At 43.7% G+C, this 27,665-nt stretch overlaps 1 protein-coding gene across 5 annotated transcripts in view; it reads left to right on the forward strand.

The window, feature by feature from the left end:
- Positions 1 to 304: 304 nt before the first annotated feature.
- The window catches only part of Set1 (SET domain containing 1), a 48,877-nt gene continuing 21,516 nt past the window's right edge, over positions 305 to 27,665 (forward strand). The window contains exons 1-13 of one of the 5 annotated variants that reach the window (XM_070533914.1): positions 305 to 443; positions 568 to 682; positions 744 to 834; positions 1,372 to 1,508; positions 2,017 to 2,121; positions 3,774 to 4,044; positions 4,621 to 6,377; positions 13,237 to 13,410; positions 15,028 to 15,094; positions 17,416 to 17,535; positions 20,130 to 20,394; positions 23,191 to 24,190; positions 25,773 to 25,931. In XM_070533914.1, the coding sequence (XP_070390015.1) occupies positions 1,374 to 1,508; positions 2,017 to 2,121; positions 3,774 to 4,044; positions 4,621 to 6,377; positions 13,237 to 13,410; positions 15,028 to 15,094; positions 17,416 to 17,535; positions 20,130 to 20,394; positions 23,191 to 24,190; positions 25,773 to 25,931 (4,053 nt within the window). In that variant the 5' untranslated portion in view covers positions 305 to 443; positions 568 to 682; positions 744 to 834; positions 1,372 to 1,373. Of the gene's footprint in view, positions 444 to 567; positions 683 to 743; positions 835 to 994; positions 1,217 to 1,371; positions 1,509 to 2,016; positions 2,122 to 3,773; positions 4,045 to 4,620; positions 6,378 to 13,236; positions 13,411 to 15,027; positions 15,095 to 17,415; positions 17,536 to 20,129; positions 20,395 to 23,190; positions 24,191 to 25,772; positions 25,932 to 27,665 lie in introns of those variants that run through there. The other 4 variants (XM_070533912.1, XM_070533915.1, XM_070533913.1 and 1 more) reach the window with 4 other exon arrangements.

Below are 27,665 nucleotides of genomic sequence, written 5' to 3' on the forward strand. Positions count from 1 at the left end.
CCATTTCGGGCGAAGTCAAGTCAGGGGATGACTGTACACATCACACTTCAGACAAAAACACTGAACGAGAACACCTCATAGTACACCAGTTGTGACCTAGAAAGCATTGAGGAACACTTGTAGTTGAATATGGCATACTGCCCTAAGGTCCAGTTTCATTGACGAATGACGTTTTGAGCACATGACCGTCAAAAGCAACAGCGCTAGCTGTGACCACAACCAATCCAGAACCTCGACGGCAGTGCTCCCTCACGAGCAGAAATAGAAACTGGTAGTTGAGCACTAACGTGCCAACGTAAAACTACCCTTTTGTGATGAGGTTGTGCATTCATATCTGTCAGTTCTGCTACGGCAGCGCTGGCAAAGCTCCGTTTGATAGACATTGGCTGCGGCAACGTCGCTGCGTTAGTTATCCACGGATGAAATTCCACAATGACAGAGAGGTACTGTCTTGCACCATGCAATGCGATAGTTGCATGGAATAGTCGAGAACGTGCTTTTTCCGTTGTAGGCGCTGCCTGAAAGGCTGTATGCCACGTGCCGTAGGAACGTTTACCTATTATTTAGCCTTTCAGGGAGGACGGGAGACCTACTCGATGCAACACAACAGCCGCCCCTACTGGACCAAGCGTGGGCGTCCATCCGCGATCACTTAGGTAGAAGTGAACTCTGCCCTGACTAAGTTCGTATTTACCACTATTACTCAGTGAACGCGACGTTTGAAACGTGCCTGTTTGTTTCAGGTATCGTTTGTAGATTCCAACTTCCCTTCACTGCTGGCCCGAATATTCTATTCAGTTTCCAGATTCAAGTAGTAGTGCCGCATTTAAAAATGTAAGTTATTCTTGCTTACAGTGTCATTACTAGTATGCATGCTGGTACAAATGAAATAAAAGACTGTCCGGCAACGTTTGTTTCAGTGCGAATGCAACTAATTATTACAAAATTTGCGATCCACACATACGAAACTAGTGCTGCGTAGGCGCGGCCATACTCCTTTTGAGTGCCTGAGTTTGGTAACGCCACTGTGATGGAGAGGCGAACTAATGTGTAATGTGGACCAGTTGGAATACACCTTTTCGTGGTTATTGTAAACTAAGAAGCCCGTCTTTGCTGTTTCAGCCGGGCTGTGTAATGGCAAGGACGTCGACGAGCTATAGCTCATGAGACGGGGCTGCCCTGATCCGCGTGAATGCGAAGCTAGCCAAGCTTTCAGGTGGTGTAGTATTCGCTGCTGCTCGATGCACAATGTATTTCGCCCAGTTAATCACGGATCGTAAAAACCGACAGCTGCTTTACATCGGGGAAGCCTTTAACTCGACTGTTTGCGTGCCGAGAGCCGTTCTAACTCTCAAAATTGTACTTTTGCAGCAATGAATGGCGTTCGACCCGTTCAACAGGACGCCAGCCATGGGGAAAAGAAGAAGAGGAACTACAAGCTTCTGGTGGATCCAGCGATGAAAAAAGGGGCCGTGAAAGTCTACAGATACGATGGAGTCGTTCCTGGGGTATGATACCACCCTAGGACCGGCTCCCTTTGATCGCGATGCAAAACGACTCGCTTCGTCCACTGGCACTACGTCTCCATTCGCGCTTCTTCACCGACTAGTGGCCGTGTTTACATCTCTTCGTCGTCTAAGAACGACTGTGCTGCACAATGATGACATGTATGATAATTGATAACTGTATGCACAACACTATCATAACCCGATGTTGATGTTGGATACCTGTTCGGTACATACTCCGCTGAGTTCTTGGCAGCTAAGTGCGACTCGTGCAAAGTTCCTCGCGTTGCTCATGGCCGTACCTCTCCGCATGTTAGCTCAGTCTTCACCTATTGGAGTTGAGAACTTGACGACTGCGGACGGTTGTATATTAATTACGATGCAGTTGAGCGCGTTGGCGTAGACGGTCCATATATTGATCCTACAGCTGTTCTGAACGCGTCTAGTGCAATTTTTGCGCATTTACCCACGCAGGGGCATTGATTACACTTGATCTTGTCTTCTGTTTCAGCAAGAGAACCTGTACCCACCAGTTCAAGTTCGAGATCCGAGGTCCCGTCTCACTTTGCTGTGGGCGAGAACTGAAGTGGCAGATCTGCCAGTTCCTAAGTTCAAGGTGTGTAATTGGTAGGTGCCTGGCAGCATACTGTGTTGCAGCCTGGCCCACTATGCCTGGAAAGCATTGCACAGTTTGGTGTAAAGTTGTGCTTCTTGATTGATGCCAAGAATTGCAATGTCTGGAACTTGACAACTGACACACTGAAATGTTGACACGCCTGTACGAACACTGAAAAGTTAAATGTTCAATGCATTTTCGCGTCAATTATTGCATAGAAACCTGCCTTTGACGTTAACTGTGCATGTACAGTTGGCGTCGTTCTTGTGTAGACCGCGGGAATGGCACCCTCCGGGGTGCTCTGGAAGCAGCCAGCGATGTCTAATGGTAGTTGCTGGGCCCACATCACTGGCTTCCTCTGGAGCACCCCGGAGGCCGCCGTTCCCATGTCCTACACAAAAGTGACGCCAACTGTACACTTTGCGCTATGCAGAGCTACCACGTGCAACACGAAAAAACCCCAGGTTTCTTGTAAAAATTCTCATTAGTCAGATTGGACGCACTTTTTTGAGGTGGGACTGAAGTGTTTGTGCAAATGTCTCATGCAACTAATGGTGTGAAGAAGTAGCCGTAGTTGTGTAAGTGTGCACACAGCAGCGGAACTCGTTCAGTTACTGTGGCCAATAATAATGCATAACTCTTTGTTGCTTGAGACATGGTCCTAATGTAAATGGTGTGCTGTAAATTACATTGAAAACCCGATGTGTCATACTTTCTCACATTAAACATGAGATGTGTAGTTACAGTATGTTAGAGGCAGTCATGCTGATCATTAACACTGTCAGCCAGTCCCTTCTAGTTACATGTGATGCCCATCAGTTTTGTTGGCTAAGTGCTTTGGGTGACATCATGCAGGGCATGTTGCAATGTTTTTGCATTACTATGTGCATAGGTTATACACAAGTCAAGCAGGAGAAACATGGTGTGATTTTGTTCTTCGTGTGGCAAATTAACAGTAAAACCATCTGCATCAACGGGGCAACAGGCAGCACAGCCATCTTTCTAACACACCATGCATTGGCTCTAACACAGCATCATATTGTCTATTTTATGATTGAATGTTGTCACCGAACTTTGGCATACATGCTCGAATAAGACTTTTATATGTGTAGTTAGCTACAGTGGTGTCTAAATGTAGTTGTTTACCGACACGTACATCAGTGGAGGGTCTAAAGTGAAAAGAAGTTGCATAGTGTAACAACATGAGGATGCTATAGCTTCAAAGCTTTAGCAGGAATACTAACAGTAGTTTGCATCATATATTGTAGGGTAGCTCAGTGAATATGGCGTTTCGCTTATTGAACTCGAGGTTGCGGGTTCAATTCCCAGCCATAGCGGCTACATTTCGATCAAAGGCAAAATGTTAAAATGCTCGTGTAGTTAGAGTTAGGTGTGTGTTACAGAACTGCAGGTAGTCAAAACTAATCCGAAGCCGTCCACTATGGCATTTCTCATGGTGCCAGAGTTCTTTGGGATGTTTACCTCATAAATCAGTCAGTCAGTGTTTTGCAAGTGTCAAAAAGGTAAGTTTTGGTAAGTTTCGCGTTTCTTGGATTTCTCGTTCCATTTAAATGTAATTCATATGTACTTGGGCTTGGCAGCTGCTCTGACAAATGCATGTTGAGGTGCGTTGCTGTCTCTATGCTTTCCAGATTGATGAGCACTATGTGGGAGTACCACCGCCACTGGAGGTGACCCTGACCAATCTCAATGACAACATTGGCAAGGCGTTCCTGGACGACCTACTCAAGAAGTTTGGGCAGATAGACGAGTCTGTCGTCTACTACCATGCACGTACGCGGAAGCACCTGGGCTTGGCTCGCGTCATCTTTTCGACCACAAAATCTGCCCGCTACTGCGTCGAGAAGATGCATCTTTCCTCGGTCATGGGAAACATCCTAAATGTTTTCCTTGATCCTTTTGGTGAGCTTGCCCTTCTTGCTTGTGTTTATGATGCCTCTTTAATGACAGAGGACAAGCTGATATACAGAGGTACCTGTTGACCACAGACATAATTTTTGCTGGCTGAATTTATCCACAGTATCATGTTTTCATTGTGTTACCTGCAATTTCACTGCAGCTCTTTGGAACACGCACTTGTGAATGATTCTGATGAAATAATTGAAATTGTAATTTCATGAGAAACCTGAAAAGTTGTCAACATTCAAGAAAAATTTTAAGGTCAGAGGTTGTAGCTAAACTATTTCTTCAACTAACTTTGCCTAAAGCACTGACTTTACCAGAAGGACATCTGATACGCAGTGGCAGAGCAACAAGGAGTTCCATGCTTTATATACTGCTATGTTCTCAAGAGGCTTAAAGGCACTTAAAGGCGTTCTTTCTCCTTATTGTGTCATTTTTCATCATCACAGACCTTTCCATCCATGGGTTCTTGTAGAAATGAAAGTAAGGCTCATACCTTCTTTCAGGGAGCCAGCTGGCATGGTTACAAATTGTACAGAAATGTAATGGGCACTTCAACTGTTTTACTTGGCACAGGTCGAGAGTGCCAGCGGCTCTACGAGGAGATGTCGTCGGACCGTCCCAAGTTTCCTGAGCCGACACCTTATGTTCCTGATCCCCCTCCCCCTCCATCGCAGATTATGCCAACGCCACCACCTGCGACACGAGCACACCATCCATCTCCAGCTCCTCCCCCACCTGCCGACTATGGCTACTCCAACCACTCTGATTATGGCTCGGGATCATATCGTTCTAACCAGTCAACCCCATTGAGTTATGACAGTGGCTATTCTTACTGCTCGTCATCTCAGTATGCAGCACCCTCTCATTCTTGGGAAGTGAATCACTCCGGAACATCTTGGGGGGCTGATGGAATGGCCTGGCAGCAAGGATCCGCATGGGACCCCCACGCCGATGCCATTCCCCCGCCCAAGCAAAGTCCGGCTCGTGAGAGCCTTGACACACGCATAGAGCTGCTCTTGAAGCAGACGGAAGGCAGGGGTGGATTTCTAGACGCTGGTGGGCCGCCTTTTGGAAGTCCGCCCTTTGGGGAAAGCCCAGCTCCTCAGCAAAGTTCTCCAGTGCTCTCCACGGCGCAAAGCTCCGATGGACTGGCAGGAGTTCCCCTCCCACCACTGCCTCCAGACTCGTCTCCTCTGCCACCGCTGCCAGAGAGGGATGAACTTCCGCCTCCACCGCCTGAGGAAGAAGATGAAGTTATGGAGCTGCTGTCGACCCCACCTTCGCCGTTTATATCGCAGCACGAGTACCACCACTGGGCTAGAATAACGAGAGAGGCGAGGACCAGGGACCTCTCGGACTCCGAGCTCGATGATCGGCGTGCCGATATGACTCTGCAGTCAAATGATGAAACCAACCAGTCAGTGCCAAGCACGCGAGACTCCACACCTGTCCATGATGAACTGCCAGAGCCACCACCAGAAGAGGAGAACGTGACTGGAAACCAGGTTGATGATGACGATGATGATCGCATGTCACTCTCATCGCTAAGCAGTGGCGAAGAGAAACTGCAAGTGAATGCTCCGCTGCCCGAACCGCCCGCTCCCACCGTGTATCTCACCCAGGAGGCTACTGCAAGCTCGGCTGCAGTGGCGTACCAGGCCACACCGGGAACGTCTTCGATGTACGCACCAGTCTCCGTCTACCCGAGCGCGCACCCCATGTATCCGAGTCAGGAGGTGCAGATGATGGCGCAGATGGGTATCTGGAAGCCTGGCATGGGATCGGGTGTCCAGTCACTGTCTCCACACCCACAGCAGCCACAGCCGCCACTTCCGCCATCGCCGATTCGCTCAGGGTCGGCTTATGGCTACCACAGCAGCACTTCGACACCTACAGCAGCCACAGTGCACCCACCTCCACACTTGCCTGCCTACAATCCACTCTACCCTCCGCCACCGCTGCCTCGCTACAGCCCAGCATCGGTGCATTCCCATCACTATGCACCCCCCTACTACCCATCGGCATCTACACCACCGCAGTACGGGCATGCCGACTATTCGGCAGCCCGGATGCCACCTTCACCTTACAAATGGTACAACACTATGGTGCCGGTGCCTCGTGTTGGAGTTGCTAGGGCAAACAGCCCACCCATGCCTCCAGGCACCATGAGTACTGACCCCAATGCACCGACGGTTCGTGCCGTGTTAGACGCCCTGGTGGTAGAACTGAGGGAAATTGTGAAGCGGGACATATGTAAGCGCATGGTGGAAAGCTATGCATTCAAGCGCTTCGAAGTCTGGTGGGACGAGCAGGTTTCAGCTGCATCTAAGGTATGAGTGGTGTTCCTCATTTTGTCTTGTTCTCTTGTGCTGAGTGTGCTGCGCATTGCGAGCGCTTTGTTTTGTTGCATATAGTTGTGTGTGTTCAAAAAATTGCTGTTAAGTGGGAGTGCTTCTTCAGTGGGAAGCTACGCAAGAGATGCACCAGTAGGACTTCAGTGTGAAAGATAGGATCTCAGTTTTACATACACAAATACAATTAAACCTTAATGTAGTAAACTAATACCCCTGTCACACTGGGCACTTCAATGTCATTAGATTCAAATGACATTCAGTGCAGGGATTACCATTCGACCCGTGGTGGTGCTACACAGGAAAAATTCATGTAATTCGGTCATGATATCAATGGCGATCATTCCAAGAAGAAAAGGGCAAGAAAAGTGGAACAAGGTATGTGTGAGTGTCTGAAAAGTCAGTCAATTTAAAATAAATATTGGGTGTTGCTTCACTGAAACAACAGGCGTATAAAACATCTAGTTCAGAACTTCGGGCCACCGTAAGCCAAGGCAAGGCTTAGCCAGCTTAGTAGTAGTAGCCAGTAAATTGAACACAAACATTAAGACTGACATGGCAGTGCTTAACGACGCTCAGTTGCAGTAGGTGAAGCGGTTTGTTGCTTTGTACATGCACACAGGTGCCCGTTTGTTTACAGTATGGCCGACTAGTAAAGCGACGGCAGCCAGACGCCACTGAGGTGGAGAATAGAAACATTTTGTGACTGCCTGCCATACAGTTGTTCTCTTGTTAAAATGACAGATACTTTAAAACACACAAAATAATTGCCTTTTTACATGAATTCTTCTTAAATTACGATCGTTCAATGTCATCCTTTGCCTTGTTTCTCGGTAGAGAGTATACATTCTGAGAGGGCAAATCCGAGTTTCTCCAACTCATTCGTTTGCAGAAGTAATTCAATTCTAATTGCCTTAAATACCACTTTGTACCAGCCAAATAATCTCATTCGATGCTAATGCCATTCGGTTCTAATGACATTAAAATGTCTAGTGTGACATTGGTATAATGTGGGCTACGAAATTCGCCTTCGCCGAGAGCAGAGCTAAGGGCATGGACAAAATTAAACATGTAGAAAAATGGCACATTGTGCTGACAACTGATATTTTTTTGCAACAGTCTAACATTTCGATTGTGGACTCTCAAACGTGCTCTTGAGATAACGCAGAGGTACCAATGCCAGCTAGCTGAATTACTACCAATAGAACATGTTGATGGGCGGGAACAAATTGAGCAAGTCCGAGAAATTGTGACAGGATATTGAGGGAGTAGGTTCACCCCCATGCTGGATGTGAAGCCTAATTGTTTGCTGCGTCTGGGGTCACACGAACGGTAGCGCGTTCGAATGATCGAGTTAATCTATTCATGTTGTTCCCCTGCTACGAAGCCTCACGAGATGGTCCTGCAGAGCAAACCAGCAGATGCACAACAAGTCTGTGTACTCGGTTGACCCCAAGCCCAAGAGGGAGAGGCTACTCCCTTTTGCGCCTTAGTAAACCTGCCATTAGGTGGTGTTAGCAGCGCAACACTCATGCCATCTCTTGTACTATTCTGAAACCACACCGACTGCTGCCGGCGCTCAGCCACACAGAGAAGCTTGATTACGTAAGAGCCGTGCGGGGAAAACATTGGGGGACACGTGAGAGTCGAGCGTTCCCACAACATTGCACTGATTTGTCCTAAGCATAAATGGATGATAGTTTTTACATTTTTATGCCTTTGATAAAGCATTCCAGCATATTTAATTGTTTGTTCATGGCCTGAATATCAGTAACCAATCAGCCAATACTTTCACATTGATATAGGAAATTCTCAACATAATTCATTTTACCTGTCATAACTTGGATCTTCATAAAATGCAGTAAAGGAAAACCTTTTTAATTTAACCCTCGCTAATTCAGAAAATTGGATAATTCGAACTCATCCTCTGCTTCCAAGCGTATGTCTTATTTACTGGCATCGAATTCGTTAAGATTGTTTTGCCATGCACTGGTTGATTCGTATGACCCTCGGATTGCAATGTAAAAGAGCAAAAGTGGCACTAGCGTCAAACCAAAATGAGGTGGCAGAGTCCGCACTGCCTTAGTCATTAGTGGGAGCCATAGCAAAACAGTAGAACTCTTTGTTTCTATTTGTGCCTTAATAGCCATTATTCTTGCTTTCTTGTAATGAAATTTCACCACTGCCATGTAGGAAGACTGAGGCAATGAAAACTGTACTGCAAGCACCATTGGTTAAATTGTTAAAGTATGTGGAGTTGTTTGTTAATGCAACATACCCAGCAACCTAGCCAAGTCAGGTGCAGAAGCAGCGAAAGGTCCCTGCACAAATGTACAGTATGTACAAAGTGCTAGTCCGTGGGCAACATGCATATGTTTAAGGCAGTGTGCTGTAGCATCTGCTGTATACGGAAAGCAGTATACATACACATGCACTGGATGAAAGTGTGACAGGTCAAACAGCAGGGCGCCGGGATACGAATTTGCTGATAAATGTGATGCCTAATTGATGAGCTTCCTCGAAAAACCAACTGCAGAGACTGCTGAAGAAACAACTAACCTTGATCAGATGCTGTGTTTTGAAGCTCAAGTGATCCCTGTATCTCTCGAAGGGTTAGCCCACTCACTGAGTCTTCCGTGGTTCTTTCTATCGGCCTTTATCTCTTTATCGCAACCTCTTTATCGCCAAGTGTGTGACAAGAAATCGCTTGATGAGGGAAGTTGATAGTAGAAGAAAGTGCAAATTAGATGGGATTTGTACATTAAATTTTTGTCATTGCTAAAGAAAAGGATTTGTCATCCCATTTATTTTTGTAAAATTTTGATACAATCTACTATGCGCACATATGATAATAGAATTCTTTATGCAATCAGTTCATTTATGCACAACTTTGCCATCTATTTTGTTTTTGTGATCTGAACACTGTACGAAGGCCAAAACATCAATGTTTATTTTATTTCTGTGTTGCCGAACGTACATTTTTACCACACCTTTTTGTAGCTCTCAAGGGTCGGAAACGTAATTCTTTAGATAGGAGCTCAAGACATTCCTTCTCTGATCCCATTTTAAAGTCTCACACTGTGCTCGCGCTGCAAACAGTTTTCTTCATCCTTGCACCTGCCGATCTTAGCTGTTAGGATGTGTTGTGCTTCATCATTGCATATTTAAGTGCATTCTATTTGACCTATGCAGTCTGCGAATGGAACCATTTTGACGGAGCCCAGAAGGATAAGTAGGCACAGCAAAATTTTCTAGGAAGGGCCCTTTTGCATTCATTATTTACTGCTGACAAGGCATGGTGAACAGGTATATTCATTTTATCTAGGTTGCTGATTTCAAATAACCCATCAAAACTTGTTAGCAGTTCTTGTAATTGAGCGGTTATCTAAGCCATTTTGTTTAGAAGATAGTGCAGCAATCAGGAAATCGGGAGCCTGTGATATCAAATTCTCGAGAAATCAGTGCCTTTCCCTTCTGGTTAAAAGCATGGTTGCAGATTACAAATGGTGGCAGCCAGCAGGCTAAAAAGCAAGCAAATCAACACACGCTGTGTCGGGGTCTGCGAAATTCTCCGTGTTCATATTTATTCTGTGTTAGAGAGAAATATGATTCCTTTTTTTTTTCTTTGAACTTTCAAATGCAGACAGAAACACTAAAATAATGTTGCGACAACTATGATTTATTCTGCATGAGAGAGAAACATGATTGTCCTTTTTGTTTAAACTCTCAATAACAAACAGAAACACTAAACTGTTGTGACAAGTGTGTTAATAACTGACATCACAGAATGCACTAGAAACATAGTTCGAACTGTAAGTGGGAACAAGGTGAGAGTGGCCATAAAGCAGAACTTATCATCCACACTGCGTCTGTAATCATTTGTTGTCTTAACGATAGCAAACACATTCAACGAGAAAAACATTAGGCTGTTTGAACAATATGCACTCTAGAGCCCTAACATTAATGTCTGAGCATACACAAATAAATCTTGTAGCAGCCAGTTTATTGCTGACAAGGGTCCAGGTGAGGTGATCATGTCCTAGGCTTGTCACACGTTATGCAATTTTTGACAGGCTCAACCAGGGGGCCATATTCTTTATCACTCCCAACAGGACTACCTTTTGTGCACACTGCTTAGCTAAATAGAGTGAACAGGATGCCGGTCGATCTGGTTAGGCATTGGACACTCATTGTGTCGCTTGCCGTTGTCACTCAAAAATACCTCCGAATGTGACCCATCAAGAATGCAGCCTTATTTCTTTGCAGATCTTTGTGGCTGGCAGTTCAGTGCCCTGAACGGCATGCATTTGCAGTTACTCTGCTCCATTTATGTGAAAAAAATTAAGTAACCACGCTGTGAGAACATCCGTCATGTAGGCAAAATGAATAAGACAGTAAAATCGATAAATTGTTTTTAGCTTTCAGTAAACATTTCAGTGCAAACGCAAATGTCCTTTCGTAGGGCCTCTCATAGAGTGAGCTTACTTTGTTTTTCATTGTCTCTGATGAAGGTGACAACCCTGACACATCCTGAAATGTCAAGTTAGAAATTTTGTGCATAAATCTGGTATATTTTAATGCTTATGCTTGTACCCGCTTAGCCTCTGATCTGTCGACCATTGAAATGCATTTGATGCTCCATATGGTGCGAATAGATGAAACGTAATCCACGAGAGATATTCTCATTCATTTGTTTTCGGGGATGCAACCAGCCACTTAAGCAGCAAGACATCATGTGACCACACTTGGTCACAGTGACGACCTTGGGGACAGTATTGCTAGCATAGTACCAAGCTTGCTGTCACCCGTAGTTGCCTGCTTGTTCAGTGCTACTTACACACGACCTCACAAAAGTTGTGTATCCCCGAAGGTGAATAACGAAAATACCACCTCAGCACACCTTGCAAGAAATGAGTCACATTACATTGATATGAGGCCTGTTACATATTCCGCATTACGAATTCAATGTGCACCTTTTTTTTCCAAAAAAGTGGGTTGGGGAATCGTCTGCACGTTACAGTCGGATACGAAACTGAAATCGCGTACGGCTGTGCCTGGCTCGCGATCTGCACAGAGTGGCAACAAGTCAACATTTCAACTAGTCTGATGCAGAGTCACGAACAGGCTCGTGAAAGTGATAGTAATATCTCTAAGAGGGATCACTTGAGAATATTGCTCTGTAAACAGCACAGTGAAATGCAAGTAGCACAATGATGCGCTGCCTTCATTATGAAAGCTCATTAAAAGAAAAGTTTTCTTTCTGTGAAAATAAATTGTGCATGTATTGTTTTGCTCCAGTCGTAAATGTGTGGATATCTTTCTTTTTTAAATCAAGCCCATGCTACATTCAGCTGCACTTTTAGAGGTCAGCGCCCCTTCAGTGCAGAGGCTTGCAAGGACTGATTTTGTTGGTTTTATGTTTTATGTGCCCTGTTATATCATAGCAGCAGCTGTTACACAGTTCATGCCGTTTGGATCTGTTTTACTCTAAGCCTGCGGAAATTGGGTGTGCATTAGATTGGGGGGCACGTTAGAATTGTGTAAATAATGTAATCATGGAGCATTTCGCCAGCCCTCTCTTGTACACCAAGGGAGCTGTAACACCAAGGGAGCTGTTCCCTGAGAGCTGTAAAATCTGGGACATTAGTAGTACTGGGTTCGTGCTGTTCTTGTTTTGCAAGAAGGAGGATTTTGGAAGGCAAGCTCAGCCATCTAATGCTAAGTGTAGTGATATTTTGGTTTGGCTGAATTGGTTTTAAATGTGTAGTATATATAATTGAAGTTACCTCAGCAAAGCTGCAGGGCTGGAAGACGCGTTAAGTATTCTTATTGACACTGTTTGAATAATACCTAAGGAGATAGATAGGGTAACTCATTAACAGTGTTTAAATAATACTTACGTGGAAACATGGGATAATCAGTTCATTTCCATATATTTACAAAAGCATTGCTGCAAAACCACCTGGGTCCTTAGCAACACTGCTAGTTCTGGTCCCATGTAGTTAATACAAAACGCCATTGCAACTCAGGTTGACTGATAACATGAATTTATAATAAAGATTCATGTAACATAAACAAAATTGTTATTGCAGAAATTGAAAAATCACCAAGTAGCAAAAGCAAAACAAAACCACACAATTGAAACATTTTCATTATGGATAAGAGCTTGGTTAAGAACATCTGCACTTCTTGTACTCTTATTGTCCTTGAAAAATATGTAGTCCACATAGCAACATATCTTTGTTGCTATGTAGGCTACCCTGCACCTATTTTTGGCCTTAATTATTTAAATAAAGGTGTTGTGTGTTCTTTATACCTAGATAAAGACAATTCGGAGTGCTCTTTTCTGTAGCTTGATTGCAAGATTTAAATTAGATAAATACGTATGACCACATGTCTCGATGCAATAGGTTAAATGACTATGACAAATATGGAGGTAAATAATCTGTAATGTCCATGCAAGAAAATGCTGACAGAGCACTGGTGGGGGATGACATGGGAACCTGGTAGTTAGCGGATATGATGCAAATACCAGACTATTGTGGCCTCTGAGACCTTCAGCATCCCACAGGTGTGGCCTAGTCTCGGAGGTCATGCTGAGGTGGCGTACTGGTTTTTGGCATTCTCAGTTCTGCATCATTTTTGGCAAGTGGTAATGGTGACATTTTATTTTTATTGTTTTTAAATGTTGGTATCAAAACGTGTATTTTTGAGCATTCCGTGTTTGGCTTTAGAGTTCCCACTAACTGTATTGTTCATCTAATCACTAGCTTGTTTTTGTTCTCTGTAGCTGTATGTGGCAAGGAGAATTAATTGCTGTGCATTTTTTTTCTGACAGTCAAAGACTTCAGAAGCTACGAAAAATGATGCAACCAGCAGTCAAACTGTGTCATCATTATCATCTCTCTTTGACGGCGCAAGAAGCGAATCTGGCTTCTCCATTGGTGAAAGTTTCAATTCCGGTTTTGGGTTTGGTCTTCGAGCAGCCATGCCAAGAATGCCATCGTTCAGGGTAGGTGGAGTCGTCCTTATGTGCCGTGCTGTCTTTGGTGCGTCAGGTCACTGGGTACAAGACTGGTTGGCGGAAGATGAAACTTGAGTAATGAAAAAAATTAGTGAAGGAGCATTTGATAGTATGTAGGATCTAAGATCCTAAAGACTACACTCGAACCTCGTTATAATGAATTTGAAGGAGGAGCTGAAAAAACTTTGTTATATCTGTTGCTTCGTTTTATCCATTATTGCTAGTTAATGCAATATATGCTTAATGGTACAATATGCCAATGGTACAATGTATAGTGGTACACCATAGCACAGTGGTACAGTCTTTTCCTCCCACTCTAAAAGTTTGGGTGTGATTCCCGTTGTTGGCTACCTTAATTTTTTAAAATTCTTGCATAGAGGAAACATTACAAATAGCCCGTTTCACCAAATGCGGGAGCTAGCAGCAGGTCGAGCCTAAGTGTGGCAGTGCTTTTTTTACCGTTGACAACTGCAATGAAATCTTCCAAGCGTGATATAGAGAGAATTGTAGACATGCCTCTATATTTACGTGTTATCAGGCAATTATCAAGCTGAAATAGCACCATAAACTGCTGTTTTGTAGCGTGTACATTGAGTATATGCCTCTTTTATTTTGCTTCATGTAGCGCAAGGCAGTGAACATTGCATGTCATGCCACCACCTCTGCATCCGTCACACAAAGTTTGTCAGGAGAGTTCACTTCCTGTAGCGCAGGCTGACAAGAAAAACTGTGTAGGAAAGAGACGCAAGAATGCCTTCAGTTAAGATCAGCAGGAAGTAGACAACACTTGCATCACGGCATGAAGGAAGTGGGACATAGTGATGGACGTTCAATGTAAAAGTTAAAGGGGAACGCTGTTGCTTGAGGGAAGAATAATGTTTAACCGGTTGTACCTGTTTTACTATAGCGTGCTGAGACGAAACTCTAGTGAGAAAGCATTCCTTGGGAGATACCCCCCATGTCAAGGCGTAGAATAAAAACCATTTCAGGGATCCTCTAAAATGAGAATACAGTATGTGCATACCAACATCATAAACTTCACTCGTACAGCACTGACGCATGTGGAGCATGCTCCACATGCGTCACTTGTAGCATGTGGAGCAGCCTTAGCGTGTTAGGCATGAGTAAATTTAAATTAAATCTATTAAACAGTCTACATAATTGAAATGTTTGTATTGAAACTGTGGTACTGTATAAGCGATAGAGGCATAAGTAAAAGTACCACCGCTACATGAGCTTATACTGTCTGATGTTTGCATTGTACCAAAACTTAGGCCATATCACGTTAGGCTGTGCAGGCATAGTTATGTTGGTTGCCACAGTGCATGTTTAAAATGTGTAATTGCACAGGATGGTCATTATTATTCAGCCATGTGCTGGGCAAATACATCCTTGTGAGAACATTAAGTAGCAAACATGCTAGTCATTCCAAAACTTGGCTAGTCTTTTTGAGAATGGCTTTTTAGTTGATGATGTGCTGTTGTAATTGTTTTAGTTTTTTCTCGTAGTTTCTGGAGGTTGCCTGTTTCACATGATGCCAAGCCATGCCCTGTAGAATGTCCTAGTGGAAAGCATGAATGCAGGGAATTTGCTTCACGTTTGCAGAGAATACGAAAACCACCATCACCACCACCCCTTGATGATGAAGATAGCAAAAAGCCCGACGATTCAGGTAAGCAAAAAGCAAGGTTCCTGAATTCGCATTTGATATTTTATTGCTCCATCATTCACAGTAGCAGCTCGATGGTGCAAGTCTCAGGGGACTAAGTAAAATACTCATGTCCAAAACTCGTACCATTCAGAATAACGAGAATTTAATGTTCTGGCAGCAGGCAAAGCATTCATGTCAAAGGTGTGCAAACACTCTATATTTCAAACGTGAATCATGTAGTTCATGTTATTTGATTAGAGAATGCAACATTCAGTACAGCAGACTCCTTGGCAAATCCAGAGGAGCCAAATCTTGGGATAGGAGAATATGTGGGAACATATAATTAGTTTTCCACAGACCGAATGAAAAAAAAAAGTGTGTGACACGAATTGCAATTTTCGTTAAGCTGAACTTCAACATCGGCAAGCAACTCCTGCTCAGCAGGAGGCCTGAATCAGTAGACTTGGAGTAGGCAGCTCTGCTAGTCACATGAGAAGGAAAAGGTGTCTCTGTTGAAAAACAACTACAGTCGAATTCATTTATAATGATACGCGCTTTAACAATATATTGGTTATAACAGTGAGAAGCTGCTGCACCGTCGACTTTTGTAGGCTTTCTATGGTGAAATAATCCGCTTACTACAATGCCCCGATGCCGCATTATCGGTTATAACAATGAAGTCTGGCTGCTGGGTGTCCGAGTCGAAAGGTAGTGAAATGCGAAATCCTTGAAAAAAATAAAATAACAGAAAACGAGAAATTCGAGCCGCTGCACAACGGGCTGCTGCTCCAACAGCTGCCGCGCGCTAATTTTCCAGCCATCTCTGTGCGGCTCTTTCCCAACGCCCTTTTACCCCTCCGAACACGAATGAGCTGTGCCCATAGCTCTGCACCACACCACCCTCCGAAACACGAATGAACCGTGCCAACTGCGCTGCTCGCATCTTGCTTTCTGGCTCCTCATTCAGAGCAGTTCTGTAAACAGTGCAATCCCCTGTGTTCGTCTTTTGTGATGAAATCGTTCCTGGCCACGTGGTTTTTCGGCCTCTTTTGACTCGCCGCCGAAACGGAAGATGGCTGATCCACCCGCTGATCATCCGCAATGCACGATGTTGCCGGTGAAAAGACAGCGCACGGCTATAGATTTGGAAACTAAGTGCTTCTACCGGATGAGACGATCGTTTGAATGTGCTTGCATCGGATAGTGACGGCGACAGCAGCAGCGATGACTCGGTAAGGCAAGCTGCCTCAACGTTGTCCTCACGGGAGGCCTGGCAGATGATTCAGTCCCTCCGGGCAGTGACGTAGCCAGAAATTTCGTTCGGGGGGCGGAGGGGGGCTAACATTGTGGCTCGGCCTCCTCCTTACAGAATTTGTCAAGAGATCAAATACATTAATAATAGCTGCATTGCCATTGCAAAAGATGCTGCAAACGAATTCTTGAGCGCTACACACCGTCAAGACAAGTAAAATATGTATTTTTTCATAAAAGAATATACTTGTATGTCTCAAAAATTGTGCTCGAAATAACTCATATCAGTGCTTCCATGTTTTCTGTCTATTTAATACATAAAGTATGTGGAAGATACGTAGAAGGGAGGGGCACTGGCCTCCCTGCCTTATAGTTCTCTTATATTAGCTCTGCCATCCCCCTATTTTGATTTTTTCATGCAACCCATTTATAACAATTATCGGTTATGAAAATATAATTTTCGTGGCACTTGAATGTTGTTATAAGTGCGTTCGACTGTAGTATGCTAGCATCGACAATGACTTTTAAACTTGCAGGGGTGACACCAAGAAAGCAATATCTCCATGTTCGCAAAGTATCAACATGTGCTCCTCTTTGTTATGATAAAAACTGCTTTTTTCTTTGCCTAGAAACAGGGATGTGACTTCCTGTGTTGGGCTTGCTTGTTGGTGCTGAATCCTCGAATTTCATGTCATCTCGCATTATTCTAAATGAACTTTACGGGTGCTTTTCGTCATCTGTGAGGACTCTTTGGTCTACATCAAATCGGTGTTAATCTTTTCGAAATTTCATTGTGAGAACATGATGAAACCACTTCCATAAAGTTCCGCATTCATCTGGCTTCGTATCCAAGACGAACATTCTGCGAAGTCACTTGTGAGGTAATTTTGAAGAGGATTAAAGGCAATGTACAATGGACAAGGGGTTTCAAGAGGATGTATGTTCTATACGGCACATTTGCATAGCACTGATTTATTTCTCGTGAAACTTGTTTGCACAAAGTGTGTTTTGCTAGACTGTGTTGAAATAGAGAGCTATGCACATAGATTTTTTTTTTTTTTTAACATTCAATCCTCTGTATGCTCTTCCAGATTTGGAGTATGAGGAAATCTCGGATTCTGATACTGATTCGCTGAGGCAACGAAGAGTATCTCCACTTATTGAAGAGGAACAAAGTACTCAGGAGAGCGACAGTGACAAAGCAGATTCTGGTAATTGACCGCAGCGATTTTAGCGCATTTTCCACTGTATCTAGATGATGTTATTTTTCACTGTGTATTTGTAAAATGAAGTTTCTTCCAGGGAATCTTGCCCACAAAATTATATTGTGGTTTCTGATGAATTTCAAATGCTCTGTCATGGAACCAGTGGTAGAAAAAGATGGCAACAATAGATTTTGGTAATGTAAACAAGTTATAATGAAATTGAATTTATAGTCGTAGGGAACAGTTTCTTTTTTTCCTTTGTTTTTGTTCGTGTGATAGTCTAAACATTCTTCAAGACACATTAAGTAAGGTGCTTGCTGTCGATGTGAAATAAACACCGTTAGGATTTTCAAGTCTTATGTTTACTTCCTAGTACTATTTAAGCAGTTGTCATAATTCATTCTCTTACAGACAACAAATGATTTGTTTGCTATAGTTGACTTTATTCTTATTGCTAAATTCCTTAGGAAGATTTTGTTTGCAAATACAACTAAACCTTAATATGATGAAGTTGGTAAAAGTGGCAGTTTGCTTTGTTATATCGAAATTTCATGTATTCAAATGCGATATTTTATGCAAATAAGTACACCCTCTGATGGATTTTTTTTTATGCAGAAGAGGTTGCAGTATTTCAAATTATTGAGCAATCGGGAAAAACAAATTTGAACGAGAAAGAAAATGATTTTTTTTAATTTGAGCATCGGCGATGAAATATACGGTTTCATATGCCGCATTGACGATATCTTCACATCGGCAGTTTGAAGCGAAGCAAGCCACACTTTCGCATCCACTATCATGAAAAGAGGCAGCAGCAGGGAGTGAATGTTTTGTCTGCCTCTTGCTTCAACGCATCTCCAAAACTCAAGATTATGCAACCTCCAGCACTAAACGTGCAGGAAGACAGCGCACGGTGCCGCGCCATCTCAGCTCACCTATTTTTTGCACAAGCGGCATGTTACCTCTAAAACAAGGCATACAGGCTGCGTGTGTGCTCAGTAACACTGACAGCCACGTTGCAGCCGCAGCCGCGCTAGAAAAGGATACACCAGCCTCAGTTGATTGTATTACCATGAGCTTTTTCTCTTGCTTGTGCGAGAAGAAAGCGCTCGTCAGGCTACCATCCTTCTTAGCTTACCCTTACACACTAGCGTACAGCACGCTGGGTGCGATAGGATCTTGGCGCTCTTGGACTTTATGCGGAACATGATGCTGCTGTGCTTTCATGGTGGCTCGTGGTGGCGTCGTGCACAATTTTAGAGGCGCGTTTGCAAGCAGCCACATGTAATTCAACCATTTGACCATGTGCCTCCACTGAAGTTGCCATTATTTTCTGGATATTCCTTTGTAGTGGCGGCGAAATTTCGTTATACAGTTAAACCTAGATATAATGAAGTCAGTAAAAACGGCACTTTGCTTATTTATATTGAAATCTCGCTCTACTGAAATACGATGTTTTATGCAAATAAGTACAGTCGCCGATAGTGGCAACAGGTCACATCCTGTTTTCTTGGCGTTCTGAAAAGTTGCATGCGTCGCAGGACGAACTAGTGAAGTGTTTAGTCTAGGCATGGGCAACCATCCCGCTTGTAATTGTTGCAGAGTCGTTAGATAAAGGCAGAATATCAAATGTGCTATGGACCGTATGGGGGATGAGATGTGGTGGTTCTTCATACACAGTGATTAATTGCTTTCTGAGGGTCTACGAGGACTTCAGTAAATAAAAGTTCCACTCTGTGAAGGTAAAGTTCACTGATTTTGTCTTTTAGGTTTGCCATAATTGGAGGTATGCTACGTTTTTCGTGATAACATTTGGTTGCTCATTCAGTTTCTTCTTTGTTCGAGTTAAGGGGCTCTAGTGTAATTTTTCTGTTAGTTTTCTTCTTGGAACCCGTAAAAAGTGAGTGCGCATTCGATTCAGGGGCATGCTAGAATTTGGGCATATACTGTCATATGAATCAGTGGTAGGTTATGGTGTGGTTTCTGTCTCTTGTTTGATTTGACTGATCAGATAGTTAGAACAATTTTGTCAGCCTCCCCAGGGTCGACAAAACAGAAGTTGACTGTATTGGTGTCGGTACTTCTTTAACCCTGTAATACCCGAACGCACATCCACATCAAAGAACACAGGAACAAAATTTTTACCTTTATTTCTGGCATGGAGAGTACATTTGTGTAAAAAAAAAAAAAAAACGTTATTTGAGTTAGAACTCTAGTCATGCAGTATTTAACTAACTAGTAATTAGTTTGATATGCTATCCACAGCTCAACCTTCACTCGACCATATCAAAAATGGAACTATAAGTTTTACATTAGGTTTACTGCACTGAGGTCAGCATTTTGAATCATCACATTCAGCGTAGCATGGATGGTGCATTGGACATTACAGTAAGGGTAGCTTTGTTCTTATTTTAGGAAGATTTAAATGTGAAATGGTTCCGGCAGCACAGATTTCAGAGGATATTTTATTTGGAGGTTTCTCATTGTCATTCAGCAGGTGCAGTCGATACAGTGTCGCGTGTAAGCATGTTAAAAAGGGAAAGAAAACATTTGCTTTATTTATTCTCCTTCTTAAGACAGTGTTGCTTGCATTCTTGTGGCAGATTCAGAGTCAGAGTCTGAGGAGAGCTCAGAGTCCGAAAGCAGTTCAGATGGCGAAGACGACGAAGTGTCCTCTTCATCGTCGGAGTCTGCGGAATCAGATTCTGAGTCTGAAGTTGAGAAGAAGGAGAAGGCTGCCAGCAGTGACGAAGAACTTATACCGTCCAAACCAACGGGAAAGGGGTCCCGGATTCTTTTGGAGTTGTCTGCATCCGACATATCGGAAGATGATGAACCTTTATTGGGCACAGGCATCGTACATCAAAGGTGAGAACAGAGTTTCCTATTGCACTGTGTGGATCTTTGTTCGTGGCTGCGATCACTCCTTTCTCGACAAGTTCTTAATTAGCATACTTGCCAACTCTCCTGAATTTTTCATGAACCTTACAAGTTCAGGTGAAGAGTATGTTCGGGAAAAAGTTTAGCTTAACCCTTTGAGGGTTAATGACGTAAATATATGGCACCGCGAACAAGTCCAAAAATGGTCTATGCCGTATATTTATGGCGCCGTCGGTACGTTTAAAAATCGTGCCAATTTCCGAACTTTTTTTTTCTATCATGTGCTGCCACTATGTGGGAATACAGGGAATTTTTTTTGCTTGCCTCCGTCTCTTGTTTTTTGTTGCATGGTTAGATTTAGAGCTAGTTTGCTCCCGTGCATGTATATACTACCGCTCGTGCATTGGCGCGCGCGCAGGCGGGCAACGGTTTGGGTTTTTTGCGGGCGGTTTTGGCTTCTTGCGCTTGCAAAACTTATGGCCATCTCGTTACTAATTGCTCAAAGGGCTACTGCTTGTTTCTTGCTCATTTAGTGCTCACAAGGTTGCCCATAAGAAGGATGTCGCTGTGCATGCGTTTCTGTTGCTTTATTTTTTTTTACTATTTTTTTACTAATTTTTTACTAATTTACTAATTTATATACTAATTGCCTCTGGTTGGTGATAAGATGAAAATTAGCACAAGTTTGTCACATGTGTGGCTTTTTTGACGAGCACACAACCACAGTTTTCTTGAGTGCGCGCTCCTACGCAGTTCGATTACACTATGAATGTAAATATTAGTGTAAGAGCAGGAACAGGTGAGAGTTGCGAAATATTCTTGTGTGTGCATTTTCAAAACTTTGAACTATGTGTATAACAATGTATCAAATGTTTAATTCTTATATAAGTTTATTTCCTTTTTTATTGTTGTTATTCATGAATGAAGAGTGCACATATACCAACGCAAAATATTTTTTTCTCATGTTACAGTCACCCTAGAAAAATTACGGTAAATTTTTTTCGAACTATGTTTCTATGAAGAATTGGAATCTGCAATAAAAGAAAAATCGACCCTGGGCAGTCGCATATGGCAAAAAAAAAAATCGACCCTCAAAGGGTGAACGGTCTGTGACCATAAGCCTTGGAAGTCTTCTAATGGTGAAAGGATACCAGAGGTGCACTTGTTCTGGGCAAGTTTATTCAGACGAGTTCCTGTAGCAAGCAGAATTGGTAATGCCAACATTGCTGAAGCAGCCACTGATCTGAAAACGCTTGAACAAGCCTCCTTTTCCCTGAGCAGTGCAGTTGAACCCACTTATAACAATGTTCAAGTATCACGACAATTCCATTATTATAACCGATAATTGTTATTACAGGGTTGCATGAAATAAATCAAAATATGGGGATGGCAGAGCTGTTGTGAGAAAACTATAATGGTTGGGAGCCAGTGCCCCTCCCCGCCACCTTCCTCCAGCCGGCTGCTGATTGTGTTGACTCCTTTAACTGTTTAACTCTACTTCCTGTACGCTCCAATCGCTTGTAACGAGCGGTGGCTGCTGGCATTCAAGAATGGCTCTGCTATAACAACTGTGAAGAAGGGTTACTGGGGGCAAGCGACATGCGAGCTACACCATGGTATTGCTTTGGTGGTCCCAAGGGGGGCCCTTTAACTCTTTCCCTACCATGGGGAAAACAGGTGTTTTTTGTAGGTTATGCCAGATTCTTTTTCTGAAGGAACTACTGCACTGAACATTAACCGTAAATGCACTTATTCTGGTCGTTATAACCGGTAGATTGTTATATCTGGGATTGTTATAAGTGGGTTGGACTGTAACTGATAATGCAGCATGGGGGCATCGTAGCAAGCAGGTTATTTCGCCATAGAAAATGTACAAAAGTTGACGGTGCAGCAGTTTTTCATTGTTATAACAATATATTGTTAAAAACTGGTATCGTTACAAGTGGGTTCGACTGTACCCTATTTTGGCGCATATAACCCCCACCAAAATTTTAAAAATATGAACAGTAAAGTCAGGGTATGGCTTATGTGCAAAATTTTCCTTGAGGTGCAGTTTCACAGCAGTGAAAATTTTGCCTAGAAGTACCTATGTGTTCGTGGCAGCAAGTGTCACGGTGCCGTGAAGCCACACTTCTGGAACTCGTCACTCATGTTTTAGCTCATTGCACATGCTCTTAATGCAGCACTGCACTTAAGTCCTCTCTCCATTCAGTGAACTTCCTTTAATTCAAACTCTGTTTAGATTGAACAAATTTTCTTGCCCCCTTCTAGTTCGAATCATAGAGATTAAAGTGTATTAAGCTGAGCTGTATTAGTAAGTCACATTTCTACAGTATCAAAGCAGCTACTGTTACCGTGAGATGAGGTTTCGATAAGCGAGAAAAGGATGCAAAAGCGATAGGTGAGCAGCGACTCTGCTCTGCTCGTTGTCTGCTATGGTGTCTAGTGTGGTTTGTTTATTGTTTGTGGGAAAGAAGGACCACATCACATTCTAATGGAACCAAAAAGTCAACTTAACAAGTTTTGAAATTTTCTTTCTGCACCAAAATGACCAATATACAAGAAAATACCTTGAAAGACTCGATGTCATGCTGACATGCTAGCGTCGGGGTTAAAAATGTTTTTCCTTTGTTTCCTCTTCTAGCAGTCAAGCATTTTCTGCCAAATTAATAAAAATGAGTTTTAAGAGAATGTTTTACCAGTTTAAACCGATTCAGGGTTTCTCTTCAGTGTTCCCTTTAAGAGTAAACGCTTAATTTCGAATTTTCTAATATCTCCTTGCAGTAAGGAACCACAAGAGCAGCGAACGACACCTGCTGTAGAGGCTTTGCCATCGTCTGCAGTCGAAGAAGACATGAAGAATGAAACATCGGATCTTGAAGACATTGAGCTCCCGCCCACTCCTTTGTTTGACGAACGGGAAGAAGAGGATGAAGAACCGGTGTTCTCGGCTCAAGAGGTTGAGCGAGGTGACACAGACACGGCAGCGGAAGCCAAGGTGGCTGCAGGCATTGCCGAAGAGGCACCAGCCGAAGATGTCAAGAGCAGCAGTCCCAAAGAGGCACCACCTTGCAACTTGGAGTACGAAGCATCCGAAGCACTCATGGCCCTCGCCTCTAGCTTTGCCCCTTCTGACACAGCTGATGCAAAGGCAGACACAGCAAAGAAGCCTGTGTCCCCGCCACCGGTGAAAGCAGAGAAGGAAAGAGAAGAACAGCCCCTCCTCGTCAATGGCGACGCTACGAAGGCAGTGCCAGTGAAGAAGAACGACGTTGTCCAAGGAATGGAGCAGATGGATGAGGCTGAAGATTCCACGTCCACCTACCTCATTTCGGACCACTGCTACTGCCTGCCCCAGCAAGCCTCTGAAGCCAAGGCAGAAGTAGCTGTTAGTGACCATGTGTATGCCTCGGCGCCTCCACCGGTTCCCCCACCTGCGGCCCCCGCGGCTACAACTCCCATGGAACAGCGGTTGTCAACACCACCTCCGGCTGTGCCACCCCCACCCACAAGAACGAAGCCGAGGAAAAAGCGGAAGACTAAAGATGAGTCCATCTGTGATCAGCTCATGTTTGACATGCCCCTTGAGCCAATTGCCAAGCTGTCTCGAGAGGTGGCGTTTGCTCGACGCAATGTGGTGGAGGAGATGAACATCCTCTATGAGTTCCTCAAGACAGGAGCAGACTTGGAGGACGTTCAGTACCTCAAGCGCAGCTACGATGCCATGCTACAGGATGAAGTGCAAGGATACTGGCTAAATGACACGCACTGGGTCGACCATCCGCATATCCTTTACTGCAGAAATGCCAATTCGGGAGTAATGTCAGCCAGGTTTTCATTTTCAGTACAGTGGTACTTGGTAGAAAATGCACCAAGTTATGCCCTATGTCAAACAGCTGAGAGTCTGTGAAGGTTACTGACAGAGGATTGATTGATTGAATGATTGATTGGATGATTGGTTGGTTGGTTGCTTGGCTGATTAATTAATTAATTAATTAATTAATTAATTAATTAATTAATTAATAGTAAAATCTCCAAGCAACATACAGGCTATGAGGGACACCATTACGGAGGGCTTCGTATTAACCTTCACAACCTACAGTGCTAACTCTGCCTGTAAGCACTTGTTTGTCAGCGTTGCCCAAGCAGGCTTTCCTTTGTTGTTTTCCACAGCGAACATATTCGAGTGCATGTGTGAGGATGGAGTGATGGAACAAGTAAACAAACATTAAAAGGCCCGAGTGATGGAACAGGCGAATAAACATTAAAATTATTTTGTGAGGTACCGATACTGTTCTCTCTTTTTATTTCTTATTTTTATAAACAAAGCATTCATTCCACATGTAAAAATATGGCTAGTTGCTTGAGCTTCACATAAGAAACACAGTGGAGAGGAGACAAAAACACAGAGCCAGAGAAGTACCATATTTATTTGATTATAAGGCTGTCATGATTATAAGGCAAGGGTGCAGTTGGGAGATCTACAATAAGGAACTTAGGTATGCACACTAATACAAGGTGACATAGAGTAGTCGACATATGCAGAGTAGGCGGGAATTGCTTGAAATACCAAATAATCGGACGTTTCCCCTGCCCTTTTGTCTAAGAGACAACGAAACTGGATTGATAAAAACATTCCCTTAAGGTATGGCTTTAAGTCAGCGAGCACCATGCTGCTGTGAAGTCGCAGCTTAAGGCAAAATTTGCGCCACTTTTCTGTTCAATTTTTCTAATTCTCGGTGCGGGTTATGCACGCAAAAATATGGCACTGCCTCACCTGCCAAAGTTTATTAGTTGCTACAATTTGCGCTGCCGTCTAAAATCTGGATCGCTGGAAATTGGCTGCTGCCACCATATTGAAACAGTAAGTGAACCTATCAGCCGCATATAACTTGGGGTTAGAGGTGACTTCAAGGCTAAGGATTCTGGGGAAAAAAACTTTGCCTTATATTCGGTTGATACAATACATAGCATAGATGCTGTTTTGGGTTCATCTGTTCTTTGTCGTGATTGCACTGTGTTGCCGCAATTAAATTCAAAATATAATCATATCATTTAAAGCCCATTGGCTATGGTGTTCTGTTGCTAAGTGCGAGTTTGCATGTCTGATTTCCAGCCAACATGCTGGATTCCTATAAGGACAGAAGAAATGGAAAAAAAATGATCATGTACCTAGAATGCACAAGACACATGACCTTGAGCTTGCAATATTTGTGCCATTTGTATCTCATGGCCTGGAATGTGTAGTTATGTTGCTTTCATTTTAAACATGTGGACTGGCAGTCTTATGCGTGGCTTAATGTGAAGTGTAAGATTAGCTTCCAGAGCTTTATCACAGCTGCATATGCCCTTAACGAATCCGTGCACCAACCAACATACCAAACCCGAGCAAGAAGAAGAAGAAGGACGAGGCCCGAGTGCATGTGACGGGCTGTGCTCGCAGTGAGGGTTACTACAAAATGGACGTCAAGGAGAAAGCACGCTTCAAGCAGTCGGGCAGCGCTGTGCCTCAGCTGGAAACACAGGTGAGCCGTCCATGAGTGATGTGCACGTAGTTGATTTACATAACTTGACCTTGTCTGAATTGATTTTTCCTTTGATTTGTATTCGTGGTTGTTGCCTTGACTGATGCCCCTAGCAACATGGGTAACAGGACAGCTGCAGGCCCAACATTGGGTCATGTTGGCCCTACATTATGCAGTGCTGGGTCATTCTTACACCACACTAACACAACTTTCGGCAATGCTGGCCGAACATTGGATTTGCTTATGTTGCCACTTGGGACATCTGCATTACAGAGTGTCACCAAGCCTGCTTGCTTAAATTTGAATGGTCCAATGCCAGTTCAGCTGCATGCAGGAGCAAAGACTGATTTCACTGCAAGCTTTGTGGTGCCGCTGTGGCTGTGACAGGGCCGTTTTTGGTTAGCAGGCTGAGTAAAGACTGTGGTAGGGGCGCACTGAGCACTTCCTTTTTTTTTTCTTTTGCTCTTTAGCTTCATTCTGAAAAATATGCTTAATTAAGTGATATACGACAGCAGGACGGAGAGAAGTATTAAGGACAAACGACTGGTTAGATACTCAAAAGGTGGGGGTGATGATGTTTTCACACTTGACAAACACACCTTGACAAACTAACTTTGACACTACCACTTGACGAACTGCGGCCTAACAAAGCACTTTATGAGCTACAGGCTCGAATGTGTTCTCCTGCACGAGTTAGTTTGTCTCAACACAAGGATACGACAAATAGAGTAAAAATAATCTGGATGTAAAAACCATGGGGCGGCTGGCCTCCACACTCAAGTTTGTGTTGGGCTTAAAGGGCCCCTCACCAGGCCACATAGCAAATTTTGGTTATATGCTGGAAGTTGTTACATGTCCTCTAGGGAGCATTCTGCTGCAAAAATTTTTCAAATCAGCTCATTAATAGCCAAAATAAAAATAGGTATTTAAGTGCCGCGAACTTATGATTTGAGCAAGCGGGCTCCACTACCTTGCAAGACGCTTTCTCCACTCGCCCCGTCTAGCCTCCGCAAGTGAAATTCCTTCCCTGCATTCTCCCATACCGGACCTCGAGGATCGAGTGACACAAACGTCACAGGCCCCGCCTTCATTTTTTTTTCTCCTCGTTTTTTTTTTTTTTCAGCACTACGCACTTCTGCTGACGGCGTCGTGTGCGAGCTGTTGTCTTGTTAGCGCAGCGCACGAATTCATGTTGTGCACAGGGACACATGACTAGCGGTATAATTCAGTGCTACATGAATACTGAGGCAGAACAAGTGGATTGCAGAGCATGATCACGGGCTGGAACAGGGTAGAAATTGGCATAGTTTATGTATCTGCGCATGTGACCGCACGACCGTGGGAACAAGTAAATGAAGCGGAAGTACATTTCTCTTGCTTTGGTGCGAAGTAGAACAAAAAACGCGCAGACATTCCGTTTGTGTGTTTTATTATTTCTCTAAACTTCAATTCGTCAATTCAAGCAACAGATCACACAGATAACAGATGTTGTCTTGAATAATTCCCAAAGTCACGTGTCACCACGAGCGATGTCACACTGCGGACACCAGTATGTAGGCGCAGGGACACGAGTATGTCATCGTCCGGTATGTCATCCTCCGTTTTGGAGCGCGGTGGCCGCGAGAAGGAAAAGCGGCGTTCGGTTTCAAATTTCAGATCTTTCTGCGGCACGTAGCGATATAATACTTCGCAGACACGATTGTTATCGCGTAATGTATGCTCTGCGCTTGTCAG

Source organism: Dermacentor albipictus, chromosome 2 (assembly GCF_038994185.2).
Source record: "Dermacentor albipictus isolate Rhodes 1998 colony chromosome 2, USDA_Dalb.pri_finalv2, whole genome shotgun sequence".
Lineage (NCBI taxonomy): Eukaryota > Metazoa > Arthropoda > Arachnida > Ixodida > Ixodidae > Dermacentor > Dermacentor albipictus.